Source organism: Polistes canadensis, unplaced genomic scaffold (genome assembly GCF_001313835.1).
Source record: "Polistes canadensis isolate GaletaPanama2010 unplaced genomic scaffold, ASM131383v1 scaffold_124, whole genome shotgun sequence".
NCBI lineage: Eukaryota > Metazoa > Arthropoda > Insecta > Hymenoptera > Vespidae > Polistes > Polistes canadensis.
Window position 1 is genome coordinate 391,098 of NW_014569671.1, and position 27,596 is coordinate 418,693.

The 27,596-nt window shown below is 31.8% G+C and overlaps 4 protein-coding genes across 4 annotated transcripts; all 4 read left to right on the top strand.

Moving 5' to 3' along the window:
* The first annotated feature begins 11 nt into the window (after window positions 1–11).
* On the top strand, window positions 12–5,371 carry LOC106788076 (putative uncharacterized protein DDB_G0282499). The gene is made up of 3 exons (XM_014750996.1): window positions 12–86; window positions 2,597–4,478; window positions 4,551–5,371. The coding sequence occupies exons 1-3, from the start codon at window positions 66–68 to the stop codon at window positions 5,159–5,161; spliced, it is 2,514 nt and encodes an 837-aa protein (XP_014606482.1). The 5' UTR covers window positions 12–65; the 3' UTR covers window positions 5,162–5,371.
* Window positions 5,372–17,658: 12,287 nt separating this feature from the next.
* LOC106788072 (protein TolA-like) lies at window positions 17,659–18,860 on the top strand. Its single transcript, XM_014750991.1, has 5 exons — window positions 17,659–17,676; window positions 17,768–18,007; window positions 18,080–18,276; window positions 18,357–18,594; window positions 18,768–18,860. Exons 1-5 carry the CDS (start codon window positions 17,659–17,661, stop codon window positions 18,858–18,860), a joined length of 786 nt encoding a protein of 261 aa, XP_014606477.1.
* Window positions 18,861–21,300: 2,440 nt separating this feature from the next.
* LOC106788073 (zinc finger protein 512B-like) lies at window positions 21,301–23,132 on the top strand. Its single transcript, XM_014750992.1, has 3 exons — window positions 21,301–21,314; window positions 22,370–22,632; window positions 22,816–23,132. The coding sequence occupies exons 1-3, from the start codon at window positions 21,301–21,303 to the stop codon at window positions 23,130–23,132; spliced, it is 594 nt and encodes a 197-aa protein (XP_014606478.1).
* A 2,648-nt stretch (window positions 23,133–25,780) lies between these two features.
* Window positions 25,781–27,356, top strand: LOC106788079 (glycine-rich protein HC1-like). Its single transcript, XM_014750999.1, has 3 exons — window positions 25,781–25,860; window positions 26,281–26,719; window positions 26,794–27,356. Exons 1-3 carry the CDS (start codon window positions 25,849–25,851, stop codon window positions 27,093–27,095), a joined length of 753 nt encoding a protein of 250 aa, XP_014606485.1. The 5' UTR covers window positions 25,781–25,848; the 3' UTR covers window positions 27,096–27,356.
* The last annotated feature ends 240 nt before the right edge of the window (window positions 27,357–27,596 follow it).

Consider the following 27,596-nt stretch of genomic DNA (forward strand, 5'->3'; position numbering starts at 1 on the left):
CGCTTCATCAGTATCAAACAAACACACACGTTAAGTCCACCGAGTCAGGTTGAAGTTTGATCATCATGAGACTAGCTAACATACACGTAAGTACCATACAACTTTTTCATTCATTTTCTACGCTTTTCTTATAGGATAACTACTTCAATGAACGTTCTATTAAGTGTTTTCATTCGATACTTAATTGAACCCTTGCTATAATATGTCCCGTCAAGTGTGTACATTTATATATCACACATGTGATATGTGTGTGTAAAATATATTTACACATGTTTTATTAATTATTTTCCATTTATGTATTCTATAGAATTTTCATTCGTATGTATTTAAACGAATCATTAACAGAATCAAATACTACGAATATTTTTGATTCAAATTTATACGAATAATCGTTCGATTAACATACTTACATATTGTATATCCGATATTCTAAATAATTTATATTAATTCAATCGGAATGTCAATCGGTTTTTATAATATAATTTATTTCATACTTATTTGTAAGTTCATTTATTTATTTCCCCAATGTTATATTCTATAAAATAATAACAGATTTAAACACATTCAATCGGTTTATAGAATTTATTTCATACTTATTTGTAAGTTCATTTATCTATTTCTCTAATGTTGTAATTTATAAAATAATAACACATTCGAACACACAATAGGGAAGTAACAAAAATTTTATAGAAATTTTGTTTCTTTGCATTTTAGTAGCACAATCAATAGGATGGTCATTATAGTGAAAGTGTATCTAATTTTTTTGTTAGTTCCTGATACGTATTAGTTCGGTTTAAAGATAACATCCAGAAATATAGTAAATCTTGAGTAAGTCAGTGAAAGTCCTTGAGAATAGAACGAGGATTCTTTGACACAAATTCGACGATACGTTTTGTTAGGTAACTGTGTAATATCACGCGAGAAGGAAGCTGGAGAAACTCTCTTAACGAATGTTTCATTCGTCGATCGGATGTAAAATTAAAAGAGCCCAGGTGTCAATTCGTTACACGTTTATACACACATTCGATATTTGCAATTCTATTTATCCTTTCTCTTACACAAACGTTAAACACGTAGAAATTTTACTATTTACATTAGAAATTATTCACTTTTATTTCTCAATGTATATTTTAATTTAATAATCTTCGAACTAGTTTCAATTCAACATTCAAATTTTATTATTATTATTATTATTATTTTAAAATTAATAATTTTTTGTAATATGGTTCTCGATATTATATCGATTAAAAAAGTTACTATTAATTTTCAATACAATTCGCTTTAATGTTTAATATTTATTTAGAAAATAATAATTATATTTAATAAGTTTCGTTATTTATTAAATATCGTTTGCGAATTATTAATTATAAACCAGAATTTTGAATACTTATCATTTATATACCAGTTTACATGCGGTCAGGAAAGAAAGTAGTGAAAATCGCGAATGCAACGTATGAAACCTGTTCTCTTCATGAGTTGACCTGAACGATGACCCTGAACAGGATCCGGATGAAGTTCATGTCCTTTCTTTTCAAGGTCATGCGAGTAGTAACATTGCCATTGTATCTTAAGAGTATACAATTTCACGTTTAATCTTTAAATGATTTATACCAAACGTTAGCGCGATTATAAAGTAGCCGAAAGTGTAAATTATATATATATATGTATCTAGAAGAGTCTCTTCTACAAAACGCTTACGTATTAAAGTAGTAAAGTCCAGTGAAAGTAAGATTACCATTAGCAGAATATCTCGTTGAGATCGATGACCATCGGTGCTACGTTAAAAGCGTGACGCTTTAATAAGAATCGAGACACTTAAAAGTAAAAATAGTGGGCTGATATAACTGACAGTAATGATTTTTGCATTGTTTGTTTCTTGAATAGTCATATTTATATTTAAATTTACATTAGAAAACGAAAGATATAACTGATATAAAAAAGATATAACAGATATAACTGACAGTAATGATTTTTGCATTGTCTGCTTTTTAAACAGTCTTATTTTCATTTTCAAATTTATATTAGAAAACGAAATAACTTTAATATTTATTCGTAATAAAGGATACTCGTTTGAAATATAAATGGCGTTTATATTAATTTTACAAAATAATTTTTACAATTCGTACCGCATAAATAAAACTGGAAAAATAATAATTACGAATAAAAAAAAATTATGAGCAATTTAAAAATTGATTGTTCGTGTTTGGGTGAGAATTCCCTTTGATATATTTTACAATTTTGGTTAGATTTAAAATATTCATTCTTTTTTTAAAATATTGTTATAATTTTTATTGCCTTGCAAAGAACTCTTAATGAAATTTAGTTGTAATACAAATAAGATTTTCTTTTTTTTTTAAAAAAAAAAATATAGCAACATCTATAGGAAACATTTGTTCATAACAGGATTTCAGCCATATTTGGGATAATTATTAAAAACGAGACACCCGTTATATACTTTTCTCCTTTTCCAGATGAGAAACGTTTCTTTTTAAAATAGGAAAGTTAGTTCGTTCAACCAGAATTCCTCGATCTCGTGAATTATTAATCGTACTTTAATATTTTTTTTATCTTCTTTTTCTTATTTTTTCTTTTCCAGATTCTGTCTTGCCTTCTTCTTGGATCGGTTATCTTATCGGATTGTGCGAAGAAGAATTTGGAAGAAAGCCAAAATAAATTGGACGAGAGAAAGGGGAATGATTCATCGTTTGTTCCAAAAATTGTTCATGCGAAGGATAAAAAAGTACAGGATCGTTTGAACGATGATCCTGATGATCCACCCGAGGAAGAATTTCCAATTTTACCGCCGTTGATACTTTTAGATTTTAATAACGACACGATAGATGCTAACAAGAGTAGCGAAGAAAAATCTAAACGAACTGTCAATAATGGATTAGGTTATGGTTTTGAAAAAAATTCATTGTTTTCGGGAAAAACCAATTATTATTTCCCTGCTGGTAAAACAGGAACAACAGTTAGCATCGAGGAATCCATCAGTCCATTTTTACCAAGAACAATAATCGAAAAATATATCCCAAATAATTCAAATCGAAACGAGGCTAATACATTTATCAATTTGCAAACATCTCAAACAAATTATGTACCCAGTACGAAACTTCAAAAGGTTTCAAATTATTACGACACGTATGATTCAAATTATCGAACAAAAAATGAAAGATTACAACCGACCTCCACACCAAGTTCTATTTCATCGAGTACGCAACGACCACAGAATCATTTCGATTTAAAGTCCTCGAATTATTTGCTATCAAATTTGAATATACCCTCTTATCAAGGAAACACAAACATCAATACAGATATAATTGGACAAAGTGGAAGTATATTTCGTCCAACTGTCCAAACTTATGTTGAACGAGGTCAAAATGTATTTCAACCAGCGATACCTACTAAAGCTACTTTACAAAACGATGATTCGCAAATATTTAAAGTAGACTATACAGATCATCGGTCAACTGAACAGGCAAATCCTAATCATTTTGGATTCAATCAAAATCATTTTCGGATAATACCTTCTTTGAGTCAATCCCAGGGTAGAAATCAAGCTGTTAATTATAACAATGTTCATTCTCAGACCTACAATGATCCAAGACAAAGTCAAACAGTTTCAACAACTCCAAATTCATTGGAAACCAATTCACAAAATTATCGATACTTTCAAAACATTTTTAATCCAAATCAGCAGTACTACGATGGACAAGGACAACATTTCAGAGTTGCATCCCATGATTCTTTGGTTTCTAATATTCCAAATTTTAATAACAATAGAAATCATTATCAAAGTTATGCTGAACAACGGCAAAACGATAGAGCAATATTTACAACACCTAGTCCACAAACAAATTACGAATACGTTCAGAATCCTACCACTGAAGCAAATCTTCCAAGATATACGATTGAAAATGGTGCACGATACGAGAATAAAATTTTCTGGAAGTATCCGGATGGCCGAATTTCTCACGAACCACCAGCAACTTACGTCGAAACTTACACCGAAGATTCAACTGCGAGTCCACAAATATCGAAAATTCAAGAAACCTATGTTGAGACAGATCTACCAACAGAATACAGTGTTCATGCACAAGGTCCAATACAATTTCCAATAGCACCAGAAATACCCTCACAACAGAGTCAATTCGTATCATCTGAATCATTGTCTTCGAACTTGTCACATCAACAGGCTTATAGAATTGGTTATCAGAATTTAGTTAGCCAAAGACCGAACGTATTACTCGCACAAAAAGCAAAAATGGAATATACAACACCGACAGCACCTTCATTTGTAAGCACAACATCTTTTTCGACTACCAGAAGGCCAATATTTACGACTAAAAAAAAACAGGATCGTAATAATTTATCATTGAGTTATACAACCACAGCACGACCAGTTTCAAGGTACATGGTAAATGGACCGGACGCTGAATACGTCGATACTACGGAATCCTCTTTAAAATTAAAACCAGGTGAGTTGACGGCTCACGTTTTAGCACGATATAAGCCAAGACTTCAAAATTATTTGAAAAAAATCTTTACAGCTAATCGAGATACAGGAAATAAAGGGAAACAACAAAGTAACAAGAACCTCAACGATTACAACCATCTTCAATATTCTGATCTTTTGAGTTATAATCCATCGATATCCCAATACATCAAAGACCCATCATCAATATTAAACGTCCGACCAACTTTCGTGCAGGCTGGAAACTCATTAGTACCTGTCATCATCCTTAGAGTAGATGGTGTACCACCAGTTCAACCTAAAACTACATCCAATATCAATTTGAAAGCACTTCTTCAAGAATATTTAGTACAATACGCTAACAGTATAAAGGAATTAGCTAAACCAACTAATTACGAATTAGGTATTGAACAATTTAGTCAAACGCAACGTACCATACAAGCTGGTAATCGTTTACTTCACTTAGCCCGACAAAAACAAAACGAGAACATCGAATCTTCATCCCCGTCAACTTATCTATCAGATTCTTACCCTGATCAGAATAATTACGAAGAAAATGTATTTTTAACTGGAGAAGAAACTCGTCCAATTGGTAAATTCGGTGATCGTACCAACGTAAGACCAAAAACTAAAAGCGTACAAATAATAGATGATCAGAGATTTACGACTTACAATGTTAAAAGTTAAAAATTATGTGATAACGAAATAATTATCCTGTCATAGTTTTTATTATCATATTTTTGGGAAGAACTATTGACAGAGATGATTACGGAATTTAATAATTTCCGTGTTGGTGCATAAAGTATTATGGAATTAATCGTTTTTTTATTAGATTTTACTTTGATTTAGTATTTAATAACGGGATTGTGCAATATGGCCTGTATTCGTGTATACAAAATCTACATATTACTATATATACATTTATATGTATATGTATGCAATTTATTGATAGTTAATCTACAATCAACGTCTCCTATAATCAAACCAAATGACGAGTAAAGGCCAATACTCAAATATTTGACGTACCTGTTTATTGATTTACGAAACCACGAACATTTGTTCGACGAATTTACATTATCTAATCGAAGTAACATTCTCTTTTTCTTGAAAACATTTTCAACAAAGGAAAAGAAGAATATGTTATACACCAAACAGCGTCACTTCGAAAAGGTACCTTGTAAAACTTAGCTTGTATTTATGATGATGATGATGATGATTTCAATTATAAGATGAGACTTTTTGTATGTTCAGAGTTCTTATCTTGTTATAAGGAAAGTACATTTTTTTATTCGTGAAAGTCACACCTCTCTTATAATCTTCCTATTCACTTAACGTTAATAATTGCATGCGTATGAAAGGGACATGATTGAGAGATTATAGAGTAAGTATTATATTAAAATATCATTAAGAAACCATATTTGGTGTTAATTAAAAATATATTCGTAAAAATTAATTAAAAGTCTTTTTAATTGAATTTATAAATTAAAATATTATAAAAAAATTAATTAATGAAATTTAGATAAATATTTTATTATTAAATTTCCAATATTTTGTTATTCTTAATTGCGTGTCCGTAAAAATTGCAGAAAAATAATTTTTATAAATCTTTGTAAAATTTCTAATTAATATAAACATAATAAAGATAACAAACTGTAACCATATTTGGTTTATCTCATAATTGTGTTTAAAATTATTCAATAAAAATAGTGCGTGGATGGATAATTAACAATCTTGATAAATCAAATTGTTCTTAACTGCGTTTTTATCGTCTATCAAAGAGTCAACTAATTAACATTAATTGTCGACGAGAAGTAAAAGAAAGAAAGGAATAAAAAGAAAGAAGAAATGGTCCAAAGTGATTGGTCGATGTTTAATTCCACGTTTTCACAATAGCAAGTGAATAGCGAGCTACCGATGATATCTTTTACAATCTAAAGAAGAACAAATTAACTAAAAGCAATTAGGCAGGTAGATGTTCTATCAAAATCGGAAAAGTAAATGCGCGTGTGCGCGAGTTTCACACAAACGAGATGAGAGTACTACCGTATCTATGACTACACTAAAAACTATTAAAAATCCTTTCCATCTTGTAAAACGTGTTGCATCGTGAGGAACGCGTGCATCGAGCATAATGCGTGTGTTTTAGAGCGCATAAAACTATTAATCGAAAAAATATTGACCGTTTAACTGCTACTAAATTTTCTTTCCACATTTTTATATATTTTATTTTACACATTTAGATATAAACGCATCTTCGATAATTATATTTAACAATATATAACAATTTAATAGAATGCTATGAAATTTAGGTACGCAAAAAAAAAAAGAAGGAAAGAAATCTTTCTCGTTCGTAATTAATATAAAAATTGTATACTTCTTTTATTTCCGCGAGAAACATATATGAGATTTCTTTTCAACTAGTTCGGTTAATAACGTCTTGTAATCAAAAACTACTTATTTCCGATCTTATTTCCTTACTATTATTTTACATGGTTTTATTTTTTATTTTATAAAGATACCATAAATGTTTAGTTGTAGTATCCTGTATATAATAGGAATCGGACAACATTTTTCCTTTGCACGGTCGCGTGTCGCGAATGAAAGTATCCTTCTCTGTGTACGGTGCTTCTACGTAGGATAATATTTAGAACGATATTTTTCACTTGGTTACCAGAGTGTATAAAGAAAATCGCATATCTACTATGTGGCTCAGTTCTCGTGTGGAGCTTTACCTCGAAGGGTCTTTCTTATTTTTCTCGTGTGTCCAATAGTTTCATTATTTTCGAACAAAATAACATCGATTTTTGTATTCGGATTATTTTGTGATAAGAACCACAATTTTCCAAGTTTTCGTTTGATATCATCTTTTTAATGGGAAGAAGCTACCAAGGAAGATCGTAGGGAAATGTTTTTATATTACGTAAGTAAATAATTTTTTTTCTTTTTCTTTTTTTTTTTTTCGAAAAGTGCATTGTATGACGACATGATCATCTCATTGGTTACTTCTGATAAGATTTAATTCAACGAAAGTGTATATATATATATATATATATATATATTATTATACACGAATAATATTATTTTTAGCATTTAATTTTATTTAAAAATTATTTCAAGGAAAAGTTGTGTATCGGATAAATAACATATTATTCGGAATTAAAATAACACACAGAACGTTGATAATTGACTTTCTAAAAATTAATGAACATACCACCGAAGTAATCTTATTCATCACTCTAAAAATAATTGCTAATCGAAATAAGATTTGTATTCGTTAATGAGATACGTAAACGCAAGTGAAAACGGTTTGTAATTATATATCGAAGTGACAAGTTTTTCTTGGAAAAATATAATAAAAAAAAAAGAAAAATACAAAAACAAACAAATAAAAAAAATATAAGAAAGAAATGTAGATAAATTTGAAAGAATATTATTTCGAGATACATACATATATTCCACGCTTTCGGAAATCATGCTAGGTGTACTACGTAGAAAGTTGTTACACGTATATTTCTATTTCTTTTTTTCTCTCGGTAATCTAATTTGTAAGGAACGAACATTACCACTGCGAAATGAATTCTTATGTTCGTAAATTGGTAGGAAAGTCTATATAAAGATTTGCTCCTGTGCACATCCAGTACTTGAATACATACAACACGCACTCTGCTTTTGCACATTTTTACTTTTACAGTCTTCTTTTATTTTTCTGGGTCAAAACCTTGGACTTTCCACTAATTCTCTTAGATATCATCGTTCCATTGAATTATTATTCTAACGTACTTTCTTCTATAGTTTCATTTTTTTTTAATTTTTAATTTTTATTCACATTTAATCATGCAACAAAAGGTTACATCATTTTACCCCAACACAAACGTTGAATGATTTTTTTTTATTTTTCGTTTTTGAATTTAAATACTGCATTCAATTGTCACTGCTCATCTTCGATCGTTGATTATTATATAGCAAATTATTTTATTTATTATTCGTGCGCTATTTCTTATAAATAATTGCAGAACATTTATTAACATTGCTATCGTTTAATTTTATTTAAAAATTTTTTGTTTGTTTAAACAGATCATTATATTATTCCTGTGTTGGCCAAATGCAAGAGGATCTGACAACGCGGAACCTCAAAATGAGACAATATTTGATCAGCTTGCAACAGCTTCCGAAAATATTCGGACATTTGTTAAAACTGTCCCACCCCCGATCGATACTTCGATCAATTATGAAAACTCAAACGGGTTTATACCGATGACACCAGCCACAATTACACAACGTTATCAGCAACACGTTGAATTCATCACTGCTACGACACTGAATCCAAGAAACGTATACGACGATCAAGAAAATTCATCAAAACCAACAGAATTTATTCTTAATATTAATAGAAATATTCAGAAAGACAGGGAAAAGCTTGAAAATGATTTAGTTTATTCGCCGGAAGCAAGAATCTTTTTAGATTTACCTCACTCAGGTATGAATCGCAGATCATTTGAATTTCAAGACGATCAAAATACTTTTGAATTATTAAAAGTTCATAATGATACGCCAGCGATAGCTAATTACAATGATTTTTACGAATACATAGATGATTTAAGTGAACCCGATGACACCGAGACTGACAATTCGTCGATTAACGAAAATAAAAGGGATCGAAGAAAGAGAGTTAATAGTAGTTATGCGACGAGTTATGGTACCGTGAATGAACAAAGTGCTAAGACTGAGGAGAACGTTTACGATCGCTATCATTCTTACGGTGCTACGAAGGATGAGAAAAGAACGATTCAAAAACCAGAGAAAGTAACGAGTAATTACCATCAGCGGAATACCGTGAACTATAACGGTCATGGGCAGAGTACTACCACCAGGCAAAAAACAATTGAGACATCGACCTCATCAAGGACGAACTACGAGAACGATGATTCTAATAGAAAGAGTGCAAATTATTATGATAGTTCATCATCATCATCATCATCATCAGACGGATCTAAAAATCGGCATAAATTCATGAAACCTGTGGTGGTTGTTGATCCCAATCAGTATAAAATTGAATTGAATTTTGATAGACAATCGTCAAGTAATTCTCCGAGTTCCGTTAACACTGATAATCATTTAAAAAATTCTGATGCGATTGCTGCTGAATCATCGAATGTTTACAATAGATTTCGTCAGGAAGCAAGAGGACGCAGTTACGATCGAGATGATTCTAACGATGATTCAAATGACAGTTTGGATTATATGGATTATATGGAGAAACCCAGAAGAGTTAGCAAAAGTAAAAGACGACCATACAACGTGGAATCGTCCAGGAAATTACCGAAGGAACATCGAACGGTTACTGAGGACAGTATGGAGATCGAAAGTTATAGGAAACGACCTAGCTCGACGAGATCGAAACCCTATCGACAACGTGGACAGTCAACAACTTGGATCGATGATGATAGGAATCGTAACGAGGATGATAGTACCGAGGAAAGAGTTCAAGAATCTAGAATGCGTGCATCACAAATGAAACATCAAAAATCGCAAAAACAGCAGAATGTGAAATCTACGTCAAATAGCGGATGGAGACAGTTAGGACCGAATATTGAAATTTCTCATTCAAATGGTATTGAGATTAGTCCAACGGACAAATCAAATCTCGTAATACCAGTTGGTCTAATGTCAATAGCAAACTTTGATCACGCTACTGCACTTGGTAACAGTCAAGGATTCGACGTTTCTAATGTGGTTTATCAAAATCTTGTAACACCTACACCAATTGGTACAGTTAGCACAGCTAATACACCGCTTCTTGGTCCACATCAATCAACCGTTGGTCAGAACATAATAACAGCATCGAACGTGCCAAGGACTTTAACGAATTTACCAAATATACAGAACGTTGGTATACCTACGCCAATACCGGATATCATCGTTGGTCAAAATAGTTTCCAAAATCCTACGCATACTGTGCTCGTTCCACACCAAACAAATTTTCCTAACAAAATTACATCAAATTCGAATGCTCAGTATGTTTCCAGTACTATAACTCCAATATTCGCTGTCACGACTAGACTAAATCCAACTTTGCAAAATGTACGCGTTCAAAACCTACCAAATAACGTCACTCCCCGACCCGCTTTTGCTACTACCAGTCCTACTTCTAATTTACAACAAATCATGGTGAATCAAATGCAACAAGGGATCTCACATTTGTTTGTTCCACAATCGACCATTCAAACCTTACCTAATCTTCTCCAACCACCGGCACAGACCAATCCTGAATATAACATACAAGTTAATCCTCATGGACTTCAAGGCCAAAATGTTATTTCTCAAGGTAGTTTTCAAATTCCTAATTATCCTATACACACCGCTACAACACCATCCCCTCAATTTACACCGGTAACCCGAGTTAATCTTATCACGGCAGATTCGCAAAGCAAAAAGACTTTTATTCCAGCCTCGGGTGGAAATATTTTAGCTTCCGCAAGTTTTTCGGTTGGACAAAATTCGCAAATGCAATCTAACGATAATAATTATGCGTCCCAAGCTAATTTTAGACCAATATCTCAAGACAATTCATATCGAGTCATAAAAGACGACAACAATATGTCGAAAACTAAGACTTATTTACAAACTGCAAACTTAGTACCTTTTTATCATCCAGTTCCTCCACTGGATGAGACAAGTCTGAACCAACAAGCGTCCCAAAACGTTCATAATATGAATTTCCTTTTACCACGATTACAAGAACAAAATGCGCAGTATCAAAACGTTTTACATCAATTACAATTGCAATTGCAACAAGGTCAAGCTATAAGGAATAATAAATACACAAATTATCCTTATCAAACCAGTGATACTGTTGGCAGTCAAACGATCAGTAGCATTAACGTAGTCAATGCACCACAGGATAACAATTTTGCACATCTTCCAAAAGTTGGGGCTAAAAATGTTGAGATTATAAACCCAAATATTAGACCAAGTTCAGTGGACACTAGTATAGTACATCCTCTTCAAACTCTTCATTATCCTATTATAACAACACCGATACCAGTTGTAACTTCAACACCGATATCATTGATAACACCTTCATCGAATTATATAGACTCTGTAGCAGAAATTGGGACCAAATCAAATCACCCGAGTACTTCAACGATGGACATGAAGACGTCACAAAATCAAGAAAAACCAATCTTTAATCCGATCAATTTTGTTCCTAACACTGACGTAATCAAAAATCAGAATGTTCTTAACAGTAAATTGCAAAATCAGGATTCACTTCAGCAGCCCTTAAACTTGGTCCCAATGATGCCAGAAGGAAATTTTTACAAACCAACATTCGCAGCCCAAAGTGAACTGTTAACAAAACCCAAATTAACGACTGATTTAGAAAAATATGCTGAGGAAATGTTTAAGGAATCATTGAGAACAATTTATAACTCACAAAAGTGGAACAACGATAGAAAGGTTCAATCATCGAATAATCAAACTCACGTCGAACCGAACGATATCGCAGCATTGAAAAATGAATTGATGAGATTGAAAGCAACATTGCCAGAAACCACGAAACAGAATAAAGAAATACTTGAAGCTTATCAGAGCGAGAATAAAATCCGAACGACCGAAGCGAGCAAATTGGCGAGTCCTGGGAGCGATCAGAAGAAACCAGATCCATTGTTAGCGACTTTAGAAGAGTTTCTGAAAACACCGCCAACAGAATCCACACACACGCGTCATGGACACCGACACAAACATAGTCGCAAACGACCATACTCATCAAATACGAAACATTTGAGAGATTTTCTGACACCCCCGAAACCAAATTCGTTCCATCCGACAAGTCATTTTCATGAAAAACCTAGCAAGAAGAGACCAGGCTCATCCCTACCAAGATTTAATCATCATCATCATAGTCATAGTCACTTCGAAGGTCCTAGACATAGCAAACCAAATGCACTAAACTCAAAACCGATTGGTCCGGAAGGATCAGCAAGTAACATTGACGGAGTACGTGTAAATCGTCCTAGTTATTCCGATTTTAGGAAACCCCCGTCGTCGACCGATGATTACCCAACCTTTACAACATCAGCACCAACTGCTGAAGACATCAGTAAGTTCCTTAAAGAACTTAGATCATCAAATAGCGCTGAAAATAACAAGTATGATGTTAATCATCCTAGAATGCATAATCTTCTTGCTTTGTTGATGAAGAACAAACAATTGCCACCTGGCAATAATAAACCTAATTATTTTCGTAATAGGGATCAATTACGTCAATTTTTTGAAGACGAGAAACGAAGGTTACAGGAACAATTTTACAACGATACTTTAAGAAGTTATTTGGACAAAAATTCGGATGATGTTTCCTCGCGTATGATGCCTAGGTCAAGTAACATTGATTCCAATGGTGCCGCGTAAATTTAATGAAAAATTTACTAGGTGAGAAATCAAATTAGTCGATTCCCGTAATTGCGATGTCATATTTATTACGACAACGACTATTGCAACGGCTTGTACTCGTGTACAAATAATATTCCTAGAATTAAGTAGTTAAAATATGTTATCTGTACAACGAAACAGTTAATATCTTTTTTTATAAATTATTATAACATAAAATGGATTCAGGGAATAATCAAAATTAAACATCGATTGGGTTTTTTTTCTATTTTTCTAGCTACACACACACAGTTCATTCTTTAAGTATAGGAATATTCGTATTATATTAAAAAAAAAAACGATAATATCGTTATTGTAAATATTAATGTAAGACAAGTAAAAAATATTAAACTTCCCATAATTTATATAAAAAAAAATATTGTTAACTGTTTGAGTGTGTATGTGTTAGTGTGTGTTATCAAATCATTTTCCTATACGCCGTTCCGCTTTGAAAGAAAACTAATTTTCTGGTTCGTATTTGTGAGATTTTCTTAATCGCAAAATATGTTTCGTAATAGTTAAAAATTAATGTCAATTTCCCAATGTATAATCATATTCAAGAAATTTATTTAGCGACATTTTTCTATTTGTAAACAACATATTTGCATATATCAATTGGATTGCACGCAAGACTCGTGCTGATGGATATTTTTAATACAAATAAAATAATTCATAAAATCGGCTAAAACTTTCTGAGCAACCTAAATTATAATACCTATACATGCATGAACAAACTATACCATTACAAATAATATACGCAATCATGAAGAAGTTAATGATGAGCCTTGGATAGTTGAAATATTAAAGGAGTCGTCCATAAAACAGAAAATTCAGATTCCAGTCCCGATAATCATGACAATCTCATGGTACAATTTTTATCAGAACTTCTGTGTACATGAAAATTTTATGAACCTAACATAAATATTTTTCTCATAAGGCGTAGAGTTAACGGATGACCAAATAAATGTATATCAGTAAAATGAATGTTACTTTTGAATATATATATATATATATATATAAAATTAAGTTGTCTAGAAAATCAATTCTGAATAACAGTTACATCGAAATAATAATATAATATATAGAAAATAAGAAATTTATAATGATTTATTTCCTTCTTAGGAACATTTTCCGATTTGATGTACGTTATATGAAGGTAATAAAATTATTAAAGCGTGTCCCATTTGACGTGCATCGAGGCATTAAATCCGCTTCCTGCGGCAGTGAAGGAACTATAATGTAATGTCTATGATTTATTACTTCCCTACGATGCTGTAGGAAATGTATTGGATGAGGGTGAAGGTGAAAAAGAAATTAAAGAAAAATATATTTGAAGTATTAATTATATATATTGATAAAAGAATAATCTTGTTATAAACATTTCTTTCTCACAATACTTCTCCAGTATTGACTAAATAAAAATACAAACCAAAAAAATGTAATACGAAAAAGTTGATCAGGGAGAGTAAAAGATAAGACAGTACAATAAAATCGAGCCGTTCAATTGGCGTCATGGACCAGAGAAGAAGAAAGAAGAAATTTACTTCGCTTTTTTTTTTTATCGACACTTTTTGTTTAATTTAGAAATGGAGTAACCCATTCTGTTTCTTCGCATCACTAATCACAGAATATAAAAGAGGAATGAATGCCGCTCGTTGCCAGTTAAGATCGATCATTGGTATCAACTTGTACCTGTTAACAAATACCATGTTGGTAGGTTAATGCAAATATTTATTTTTTAACTTAAACCATTTCTACATAAAAAAAAAAGATAAATATTTAAAGTTAAATAATTTGAAATAAATTTTGCAGATTCTTTACATAATTGTTTCAATAGTTACAATAACTAAAGCGTTAAATGTACCAAATTCGTCCGAAGAATCAGAAGATTTTAAATCATCTAAATATGTACCATCATCTTTAGATGCTAATCAAAAATCATTTAACAGCGAAGAAAGTACCAAATCGGTAACATCTAATAATTACAATCCTGGGCCACATTCACAATATAATCAACGAATACCAATTAATCAGAATCCAGCTACAGGTGGGTCTTTCTTATCATCTTATCAAGCAAACCAACCCTATGCAAACCTGGGACAATTTTCAACACCATACTTTGGGCAAACATTCATTAATTCCGAATTAATGAAACCGACGATACAGTATAGAACTATAATGCAACCTAAAATCCATAAATTACAAGAATCAAGTACAAATTTGAACGAGGATAATCAAAAGAAAATTGTAGAAGATATGTTTGGTATGCATTACGAGAATCCATTTTTAATAAATCAAAAGTTAAGTTCATCATCGGACATTTCAATTCAAAAAGAAGTTCCTGCCAACAAAGTTCAATTACCGATATACAGGACTCAATATCCAGGACCTAAAAATTCAGAATACATTTTTACTTATCCGACAAATCATCAAAGTGAATCTACTCAAAAATTATCGCAATATTATCCGCAAAAGGAAACAACTGATATGAAAAAAATAACATTGCCCGTGGTACGAGTTACGAATTCTGAAAATTTACCAGATTACCTGAGAACATTCGAAACCCAGCCAATGCTTTTAAACCACAACCTTAATTACCAACAACCTAACTTAAATTTCGGTATCATCGATGTAAAAGATAAATCGATAGGGCAAGGAAACAATATATCACCTTTCCAATCGTCCATTTCAAGCTTTCAGGGCCAAGTGATTCCTATTCAGACGGCTAGCAGTACTCCAGAGTTTCCACAATACAAAGGAGCTACTGTATCACACTATCCAGGTTCCCTCGATCTTGCAAAGATACCACGTACCTATGAACCTCTTCGTACACAACCACAATTACATTTCCAAAACGTGCAACCTTCTCGTATTATTAATCCTTATCAAAAGGTGAATCTGAATACCAAACCAGGTGGTGAGATACTCGAGGATGTTGATATAATTACAACTAATCCACCACCACCTTTAAAAAATGAGGATGAAGATGATTTCGAAGATGAAAGTACGTATTAATATATTGTATTATTTTATATTTATATATTTATGTTGTTAATATATTATTGTAGGATACAAAAGTGTTGAAACTGAATATGGTCATAATTCAAACGACGAGGAAGAATATTCGGCAAAACCATCGAAGGAATCATCCTCGGAAAGTGATTTTGTTCCTTCGAAATCATTTCCATTTAAAGAATACGACGAGAAATTTGGAAAATATTCAAAGGTAAATAATAAAGATGAAGATGATGACGACAAGACGATCTCAACCAAGTTTGTAAACTACTCATCGGCTGAAAACGACGATGATGGACAGTCTTCTAAATATAGTAATGATCATGAATCAGAATCTAATCGTTCTAATTACGATGATGAAGATGAAGATGGGAGTGAGAGATACGAGAGCCAAAGGGAACCGGTAAAACCGAAGAAGAGTAAATATTTTAGGAAGGATTATGATGACAAAGATTTCGATGATTTTTACAAAAAATCAATAATTAAAAATAGTAAGGAAGATTAATATTTATAATTTAGATTATAGGCTGTGCGCGATGCCAAGATCTCAATGTCATAAAAATAAATTTATGAGAGAGATAAACAAAATTTATTTATTAAAAAATTTGATTATAAAAACTAATGAATTTTTTAAATGACCTTGAAACCTTCAGCCAAACTTCTGCATATATATATATATTATATAGTATATTTTAAGATTATTTATCATAATTTAATATTACAGAATATAATCGTAAAGCACCAGAAATAAAACATCAAAAAGGTGGATTCCTCGATCATAATAAACAATCCAATGATGAAGAAAACCATCCATTTATTTACAACCAAAAGAAAAATTCTCGAAAGTTTTCTGACGCCAGAAAAAGAGCTACCGAAAGTGTATCAAACAATCCAATAGGATTGACGAGTAATAGAGGATTTTACTTTCCTAATATACTTAATACTAAACATCGATCATTCGACAACGAGAAAGTATTTCACGATTTAACAGGAATCTGAAACATAAAAGTTCAATCAATTAGTTGTAAATTAAAACTAATTTAATATATATATTTAAGTATCCAATGTACATTTAAAATAAATTAATTTTGAAAATATTTCATTTTTGTATTATGTACATCAGAATTACAATTTTTTATTTTAAACGACAGAAACAGAGTCTTTTTCACTCTTTCACACAATCCTTCTAATAAATCATCTAACACTCTTCAAATATAATACTTTTACAATAAGAATAGTGTATACCGTATCAAGTGAGAGGAATATTATATGATATTCGTCAACGTCATTTTCACGATAGCACAACATTTAATAATAAGACAAGTAAAATGCGTTTTAGAAATGTTTCTATGTTTCATCGATTAAATCAAATCTCAACGACCATGTTCAAAATATATCTATACCGTGCAGGAAATATATTTAAGTAAGCTACTATCTAGATGATTTCCTGAATTCGTAGATACGAAGATAATAATCTTGAATCATTGACTTCCAGGTTTATAAGTGGTCTCATACACGGTGATAGTATTGCAGAGGAATCAAGAGTTATTAGACAATGAAGACCTGTAATTGTTAACCGTGTCTCTTGAGTTTTACCTTTTATGTTGACTTAATCGTTTTAATTAATATCATTATTACATCGTCCATAAGTTCCAAACCATTCTCTGATCGATTTCGAACTCGTATATATACGCGAGATTTCATCGGTAAAGTATCAGTTCTTCCAACAGCATCCTATCAAGATGAAGACCATAGCAACGGTAATAAGCAAAACTATTATATACAACTCGTATCACTTTGATCTTGTTTGTTTCTACAATTTATAACAAATATTTTGAATTAATATGTCAGATCGTTATTGTATTCGCTGTGGCTATCGCCACGGAATCAAAAATGGAACCGAAAAAACATAAACGTGGTGTTGCATTGTTTGGTCCACCTGGTTACGACGTTTTTGGGGTTGTACCAGCTTACGGTGCAACTGCTTGGGCACCTACCAGTTTTGCTAGTGGCCCATGGAACTCTCAAATTTCTTCTGATCTTGCTCTTGCACAAGTTCAAGCTCAAGAGACCCATAACGTTGCACTACAAGTATGAATTTTGATCAAAGAATAAAAAAAAGAATGCATGAAATTTAATAAATAATTGTAATATTATTTGTAGACTTTGAAAGATCCATCACCGGGAACTCCAAGTATTGCTTATCCACCGGAAGTTGTGAAAGCGATTCAACAAGCTAAAGAAGCTAATCACAACGTTTTGGTTGCTCAACAAAGAGTTGCTGAGGCTAAAGAAGTTGCAGTGGTTCAACAAAAGATTGCACTTGGTAAAGAAGCTGCTGCTAGAGAAGCTGCTTTGAGGTAGATTACCTGAAACAAACAAATTACACGTCTTAATAAATAAATCTCAATATTAAATGTTTGATTTATTTGTTTTTCAGATCACAAGAAATTTCATCGCATGCCCAGGGAGAAGCAAGAGCCAGCGCGAAACAGTTAGTCGCTGCTCAACAGAGACTGGCAACCTTGAAAGATGCTGTGGCTGCTGCACAACGGGTTGCAGCCGCAAGGGAAGCTGCTGCGGCTGCTGCTATTCAGAGAAATGCTGCTGACACTGCGGCTGAACTTAGAAAACAAGATGTTGACAAGCAAATCTCCCAAAGCGAACAAGAAGCCAAGGTTATAATAATTATTATATTATTAATAATTATCTGTTTTTCATAAATACCAGAGATGCAATAATAATATATTATTATTATTATTATTATTATTATTATTATTATTATTATTATTATTATTATTATTCAAAGTGTAATCCAAAAAATGTATTTTCATCTGTTTTTTTTTTTTAGGAAAAGGACATTGTCGCAGCAAAAGAAAACGCAGTAGCAAATGCAGTTGAAAATGCAGCATTTGCAAAATCCGTACACCATCCCTGGGGTTGATTGATACAATCAAATTGGAGCAGTTAATCAAAATTAGAAAATTTCGATCCATAGCATATAATCTCTTTGTTTTTTTGTTTTTGGTGATGGACGTTTTTCATATCTAATCATGTTTTGTATTTGTTATAAATAGAATTTGTTGGCAAAATATATTGTTTTATTCCGAATGATTCTTATAATTTAATACCATCTCTTATATAGACATTAGAAATTTGTCATAGTTTAAATAGAGAGGAAGTTAGTTTGTTCGTAGGAAGAATAAGGTCATTGCTCCTAATCATATACGCATGCGCCAATCGAAGTCATTGCACTGAATCTACAATATGATGTACTCTCAAGTCTACCGGAATCCTTTCACTTGATTCTGTTCCTGACCATACATACATAATTCTTTCTCTCTTCCTCTTTCCTTCACAGGAATTTCTCACGGAACACGCCCAATAATAACTTCCACGAAATAAATTGTAATCAATTGAATAGAGAGAAGTTTTATATTAAATACAATTAAATTTTTGTCGGTCAAACAAAATTAAACGGAACATTCTCTGTATGTAAAATAATCCTAAAAAATATTCTCAAACACATTGATAGAAATTCGCGGCAACTTTTTATCCTTGTGCTAAAGATTAAGAGGAAAAAAATTTATGAGAATAATAGAATGTTATAAAAGAAAAAATTCTTTTTACGAATAGCAAGACCATATTTTCAAATATTTTAATAGATCATTATTAGAAGACGTTGTTTTCACTTAAAACATTTTATCCCCTTTCGCTATTTCTTTCTTGAAAAGAAATCTTTATATTCTGAGAAACGATTTAGGATCGTTGTTGGCTCTACATTGACCCAGATTTATCCAACGACAGTATTTGTTTATTTATTGATAACTATTTGCTTCCGATCTTTGGGAATATCATCAATTAAAAAGAGAGTTACAAGATGTTAGTTATTGAGCAACGGAACGAAAGTTGCCAAGGAAACTTCCTCTCGTTAATGATGTGATATAATCTTGAATCTATATTAAATACTATACGCGTAGAGTAAACGGAACCAAAATATTTGTATTATTTTTATGAATTGAAAAATATTTTCTTCTGGTCACGTTTTTTACATAAAAATAAAACGTTAAAATTTGTGTATCGTATTTATCTCGAGATAAACTTAATAACATTTGTCATCTTTGGGTACGTATTAAAATAAAATATGTATTTCAATTGTATCCTAATTATTTTCTCTGATTTTACAATTGAAGCTTAATATTCATGGGGGTTGATTCGTTGAATGTATATTTAGAAAGATTCCACCAGCAGTTTAGAAAAATAAATAACAAACTATTTAAAATCTGTATTTTCTAAATATCAAGAGTAAAATCGAATTGCTAAGAGATGTCTTGCTACTATAACGAGACGTCCCCCCATGATCCTCCACCTTTCACGCCGAACCGGATAATACTTTCATCGGAGTCGGTTAGCTTTTTTTTTGCCATCCTTTTTTCTAACTCTTGCGTTCTCCTTCACCCAATTTTATTTGCTTTCCTTTCGTATTGCGTGTTCTACTCTCACTGCACCTAGATTTAACCTCATTTCCTAGCATTATATACACTTATAATCCAAGTGCAAAGTACGAAGAACAAGGAAAGGTACTTTCATCTATTGGGCTAAAGTGACGTTTTTAGGAATAACATTTTTGTAATAATTCAACTATGATATTAAGTATTATTGGTATTCTCAGATCATATCAATTACTTTCCAATGCGACGATGTATTTGTCGAATTAGAAAAAGATGGGGAAACGTATCGGTCATGAATTAAATCTAAATCATTGTCACAATTACTGTCACTTATATTCTTCATACTATTATTTATATTTACGTATCTGATTTCAAATATTCTTGACATTAATCTTTTTTTCTTTGGGTTAACACGAATGGTATTTTAGAAAGAATAGGTGCTTTCATTCTTGGCGCGACGGTATGCTGGGGATAAAACGAAAGAAAGGGATGTCCGGATCGAAAAGGAAATCACTTTCATCAGTTTTGTGGCTCTAATAGATTTTGTTTTCTAACACATGGGGCGTGTACATTACATTCACCGGTCGTTCACCAATCTTCAGACGTTCTCATTGCATTCGACTAACACTCTTCGAAGGATCCGGATGGTGTGAACGAGCTTGAACACGATTTTATTTAACAATTTAATCTAAATCATATATAAAATCTTAATGAAAAATATTTAAGACAATTTATTATACAATTAATATATCAAATTGATTACGCATATATATATTATTTATATTTGTTTCCTCTTTCATTTCAAGTTCAATGTCATCGGTACACATGTAAAGATTATTGGCGTTTAGCTTAAAAAGGTGAGAAACAAGTTAACCCATTGCACGTGTTGGATTTCATTACCGACTATCATAGTTCTCGATTTACGAATAGAATATGGGCGAGTACATGTAAGTCCGGTTTTCAAACGAGAGATCCTCCGTTTGCTGTTAACTAAGAAGGGGTGGGAGGGAGAAAGCGTCTTGTGTATAAAAACGAACGTTCAACCTCCGACAAGTTGCAGTATCCCTTACGTTTTCGTTCATACTAACGTCCATTCGTTATTTATCACATTCTAATTAATTAAATAATAATAATAATAAAAATAAAAGAGAGAGAAAAACAAAGGCAAACACAAAACAAATAAACAAACAAACAGATCGTACAATGTATTATTTGTCCTGTGTAAGTACGACGAATAAAAGTAACAACAAAAAAATAAACAAAGAACATGACCAACAACCTTATGGTTTTTAGTATATGTATATACTACCTGGAGATTTGCGAAAGTAGTGAATCATTTTATCGAAATTCCTGATAAATCGAAAGTCTCTTGGACACAATACCCCCTTCTAAAGTAAACGTCTTGTAGACATACAATCTCCTTCTAGACTGTACACTTTTATCGAGGTCAAGTATCTCCTTGGTGAACCATAGGAAACATACTCTGTCTTTCTTTACTTCCGATAAAAAGAAAACACGAGACCCATTTTGAAATAACCTTTCTTGATTTAAGAAAGCTACCCTTCTTATGTTTACTAAAAATAGGTATTTTTTTTCAGCTCGTCGTCATATCTTTGCTTACCCGGACTTGTTTGAGCATTAATTCTGGTGGATGGCAAGGGTATGTAAAATATAAAAATATATTATTCAATATTTAATATAATAATATAATAATATATATGTATATAATAATAGTATTATTATAAAATATAATTAATTTTAAATAAGCATGTGTGTGTGTGTGTGTGTGTGTGTAACTATATTTAATGAATAAAATTATAACTATCGTATTGAAAATTATAATTTTATAAGATTTAACAATAATATTTGCTCGTTTGATTATTTTTTAAACAAAAAATTGACGAGTTTATTAAAAAAATTGAATAAAAATATAATTCATTATTTTGTAAATCTTAGAAATTATAAATTTTAATATTTTTTGTTTATTATATGTGATATGCAGAATATCAACAAATTATGGTTCGAGTTATGGTGGACACGAGGATATATCTCTTCACGATTCTTATGGAAATATTCATCAAGACATAAGCTCTTACGGTTCTTCTTACGATTCTTACGGTGGTGGAGGCCATAGCCTTCACTCAGGTCTCGATCATGGTCTTTATGGAGGTCATGCACAACAACATTACTCCGTACAGGCTGTACCGATCAGCGAACACGTCGAGATTACGAAGCCGGTACCTGTCCCTATTATAAAAAATGTTGGTAAGCTCTAATCCATATAATTTTTCATCATTTTACGGAATTTTTTTCCTTAACTCAATAAACGATTATGTTCTAATTAAGATAAGTCTAATTATAATTACACGAATTTTAATGACCATAAATAAAAATAATCAAATATAATTTGTTTGTTAAGAAAAGAATTAAATGTTTGTTATTGTCTAGGAGTACCAGTAGCTCAACCAGTTGCAATAGCAGTTCCGCATCCGGTAGCAGTAGGAGTACCTCAGCCATATCCGATTCATGTACCGGTTGCCAAACCAGTGGCCATACCGGTGGTAAAAACAGTAGCAGTACCAGTTGAAAAAAAGGTTCCGTATCCGGTGGAAAAAGTGATACCCGTGCCCGTCGAAAAAGCTGTACCAATCACTATAGAAAAACATGTACCTGTACCCGTTGAAAAACCGTATCCGATTCATATACCAGTTTACAAACACATTTATCACAAAGTTAAAAGTTACGGTCATGGTTGGAGTCATTAAAAAGAAAAAAAAAAAATACAGGAAAAAATATTAACAAACAGACAGACAAATAGACAGACAAACAGACAGAAAGTGACATAAGCATATTAAAAGAAAAAAGATAGGTTTGCATGCACACATACTCATTAACTGCATACATTTCTTCGGAAAATTGCCATTTAAAAAGAAACAGAAAAAAATTAAAAAGAATCTTTCGATGAAGCATATTGCCATAAAACATATGCAAAAAAAAGCACACGTCGTTTCCTATAAGTTTTAATCTCGAGTCATAGCTAATAGTATTACATTTTGTATTTATAATACTTAACTGTTGTTACCTTGTTGTACAAAATAAAATATTAATTTTTACCAAAAAATTTATTATTCAATATTTCATCATTCCATTTATATTCTCAATTAATGGATATTTTCTTTTATTAAATCAAATCTGATTAAGCAATTATTAAATATTTATATATATATAATTAACAATAATTCACATAATAGTTTAAAAAATAAATTCAATAAAAATGTATATTTTATTATACGTTCATTGTTAATAATAAGTATATTCTCGTAGAGAAAATATGAATTCAAAAATTTTCTTCTTGCTATAATTCAACGAGTATTAGGTAACTGAACGTTTAACATTTAATTTATTCGTACGCGAGATAAGAAGAAAAGTGAGGGAAATGCGAAAGGGGTTGAAGAAGGGGGGATGGAAGGCAAAGAGATGACTAGAATGATGATAAAAGAATGCTAGATAATAATTAATTTTTCTACCTTCTGTGCATTCTCAAAGAATTCATAAAGTTTTAATCATGAACCAGTGTTAACGGCCTCACAGAGTTTTCTCGATTATAATTAAGAGATAATCTCTCGCAAAGCTTTCGTTATGCTCTCTCCACATATTTTTTGTTTGTGTGCGTTACCCATGTGTACCAGGAATGTAATGCAATTTTATTCAATTAAGATACGTGATGCAAATCGTATCATGCTTTGTCGCATGATGCAACCCCACTCATTTAAGTAATTATTTTTAATGACAAAAATAAACACAAAAGAGCGGTTTGAATAACTCGAAAAGAATATAATTAATAAACAATGATTATGATTATTCATCAATATTGTTTCTTATAAATCATTGAATTTAGTCTTTCATAGGAACGAAAAGATAGAAAAATTAATTTCCTTATGAATATTTTTATAGTGAAAACGCAATAGGAAGTTCGTAATGTTCTTTCCCCTATATTTTACAGAAAGATGTAGCACGTAAATGTAATTTATGCGGCGTAAAAGCTTCTAAAAGCTTCACTGACCCTCCCAGTGTTCGGTAGAAAATTAATTACACTAGAGATAGAATGTATATTTCTACGACAGGATGTGTACGTGTGTATGTATCGTTTGTAGGAATTATAATATCGTTAGAAAGAGAGAAAGAGAGAGAGAGAAAGAGAGAGAATATATAATGTATCTAATGTATGTAGGAAAGAAAAGTTGAATCTATCTTTGTCAGTTTAGTTTATCGTACAATCTAATATTTGAAACCGACAAGTGAGATCAGAATGTTAGTCGTTGATGTATCTTATGACAGATACTTTCATACGATAGTTAATTTTTTTTACCAATCTCAAAGACGCGTCTTCTTTACCCGAGAATGTTAACAAACGAGTTCTCGTTACGGTTTGTCGGTTAAAAAATTATTCTTCTTTCCTTGATATCTTTTTACTCCTTTCACATAAGTTTATTTTGTTGGTAGACAAGTAAGTATGATACATAGATAACACATTATCATACTTTTGGAACTAGATTTATAGATCGCGATTTATATCCACTTAGGATCGATACTTGTAAATTTTAACGGATAAGTATGATAGATAATATATTATCATAGTAAAGAACTTGATTTATGGATAATTTATATCTGCGTTAAAATCGATACGCGTAAATTTTATAAGTGGTCATATATTTTATCGCGTGTAACATTTTTTTGAAATTTATAACCAAAACTAAAAGCATCTACGATAATATAGTAGGTTAATACATTAATTCGATGCATTTTCTTTATATTTTCTTTTCTTATAAACAAATTTTTATATTTATTTACTATACTGAATTAATTTCCACAAATTTTAATTCCTTAATTATTATTACAATACAATTAGATATATTAATAAAATATAAACTAATACTATCTACTATATTATTATACAAAATGTGTAGCCATACCATAAAATAATAATCCAAATAGCAATACACACAACCAATACAAGTGTTATAATCATACATATAGTTATTGGTTTATTTGATGTCTATGTAAACGTGAACGGAAGTGAGATTAGATCAAAGGGTTCCAAACGAATCGTTTTAGTATTGACGTAACGTAGCGGGACCATAAATGTATAGCAAATCTAAGATGAAATTCACGAAGGTTTGCAATAGATGGTCGCTCACCCTTCTGACTGTATAAGTAATGACCGAACTGTAAACGAATAGAGAATACTACGAGGTAGTCAATTATTTTCACGTGCTCGACGAAGCGTTTACGGTAAAACAATTGTACATACTAAATGGGATTCCAAGCACGCTTAGCCGAGACTAAATTACATCGTCGACAGTGAAAGGCCCCATGGTATATTAAGACGAGCTATGCTCGAAGATGTATCAGTCTCAGTAAGAAATCTCTTCTAACAACAAGGCATCCTTGCACTTTGCACAAAGAGACGCGTGTTCGATCATGAATAAAATCGTGAGTAGTAGAGATATGAGAAAGAAAAAGAAAAAATTGGATGAAAAATTAAAAATAAAAGAAAAGAAAAGAAAAGAAAAGGAAAATGGAATACGCGATTAAACGTTTAACGCGATTAATTCGTAAAAATATAGAAAAAAGAATTAGTAATTTAAACAAAAAAATTATTAATTGCATAGTAAATATATGAAATTATTGATACGATTTCTCTTGATATTTGAGGTGAAAGAAACTGGAAATTTATTTTTGTTGTTGTTCTTTTCGTTAAATTCGATATAACTTCAGTACATTTATTTTTTTCCAAGCTTATTTTATCTTAATTTGACTTCTCTAGCGTAATTGGTGATTCCTTTTTTTTTTTTATCTTTCTCGAGATTAGAAAACAGGTATTCTAGACTCGATCTTAACCTTCGTTCGCAGGTATTACTTTCACTGTTGTCCTTGGCCACGGCCGCGCCAGTAATCGTGGATCAACGTTACAGTCATGATGATTTAATGCGAATAGTTCGGCACTTGCAAAATATCAAAAGATCGGACCAAGAAAGTTATGGAACTTCAGGGGATGGTGGTGGCTATGGTGGTGGTGACTATTCCAGTGGTCACGGAGGTGGTGGTTTCGAAGCTTCCGCAGGACATTTCGAATCGGGTGGTGGTCATTTAGATGGAGGACATCAGGATTATTCATCTCTTGGGGGATATGGTGGTGGATATGGTGGTGGATATGGTGGTGGACACGGTGGTGATGAGGGTGGTCATGGAATTTCTTTAGACGGTGGTCATAATTTCGTTCACAGCGTACCAGTATCAGAACACGTTGAAGTTACCAAACCTGTTGCTGTACCAGTTTACAAGGAGATAGGTAAGTCCTACCTGAAACAACAACAAGAAAAGAACAGATTAACATCATGTTCAACTAATTTATGTCATTTTTAGGTATACCAGTACCACATCCGGTCAAAATAGGTGTCCCTCATCCAGTAGCTGTTGGGATTCCACAACCATACCCAGTTGCAGTACCCGTGTCAAAACCTGTCCCAATCCAAATAGTGAAGACGGTTGCTGTACCTGTCGAAAAAAAGGTTCCGTACCCAGTAGAAAAACATATACCTGTACCTGTTGAGAAACATGTTCCCATAACAATAGAGAGACACGTGCCAGTACCAGTAGTTAAACCTTATCCTATCAGGATTCCTGTCTATAAAACTATCTACCATCATGCAAAAAAGGGTCACTAGAATAAAAAATAACAGAGAATTTCCTTTCGTCTTTGATGAAATTTATAGGCACGGTATAAACTGAATCAAGACGACTGGATACCTTGAGAATGAAATACACGAGGCAGACAATTCTTCGTTGTTTCTTCTTTTAGAAATATTTTAGGGTCCAATTTGTTACGTTATACTTGTTTTTTTTTATATTGTATATACTCATGTTGGTATCACCGAGTGCATTATAATTATGCTATAAGTGTGTTTTGGTGCTACATTGTTACGATAACGTTATATTTTTGTACGTCATTGTTTTTGTTTTTCAATAAAAAGAAATCGAATATAAAATCGCATAAAAAATATCAAAGCTTTTTCCCCTAATCTCAAGTCTCACATCAGTGAAAGTCCTGTCCAAGTGAATGTATTCCTCTTACACAGTCACCTCTTAACGTGGTATGAGTATTTTTTTTTTCATTTCAGAGAAAATAGATGCATCGTAGAAAATATATAAGAGTTTATCGTCCTCTG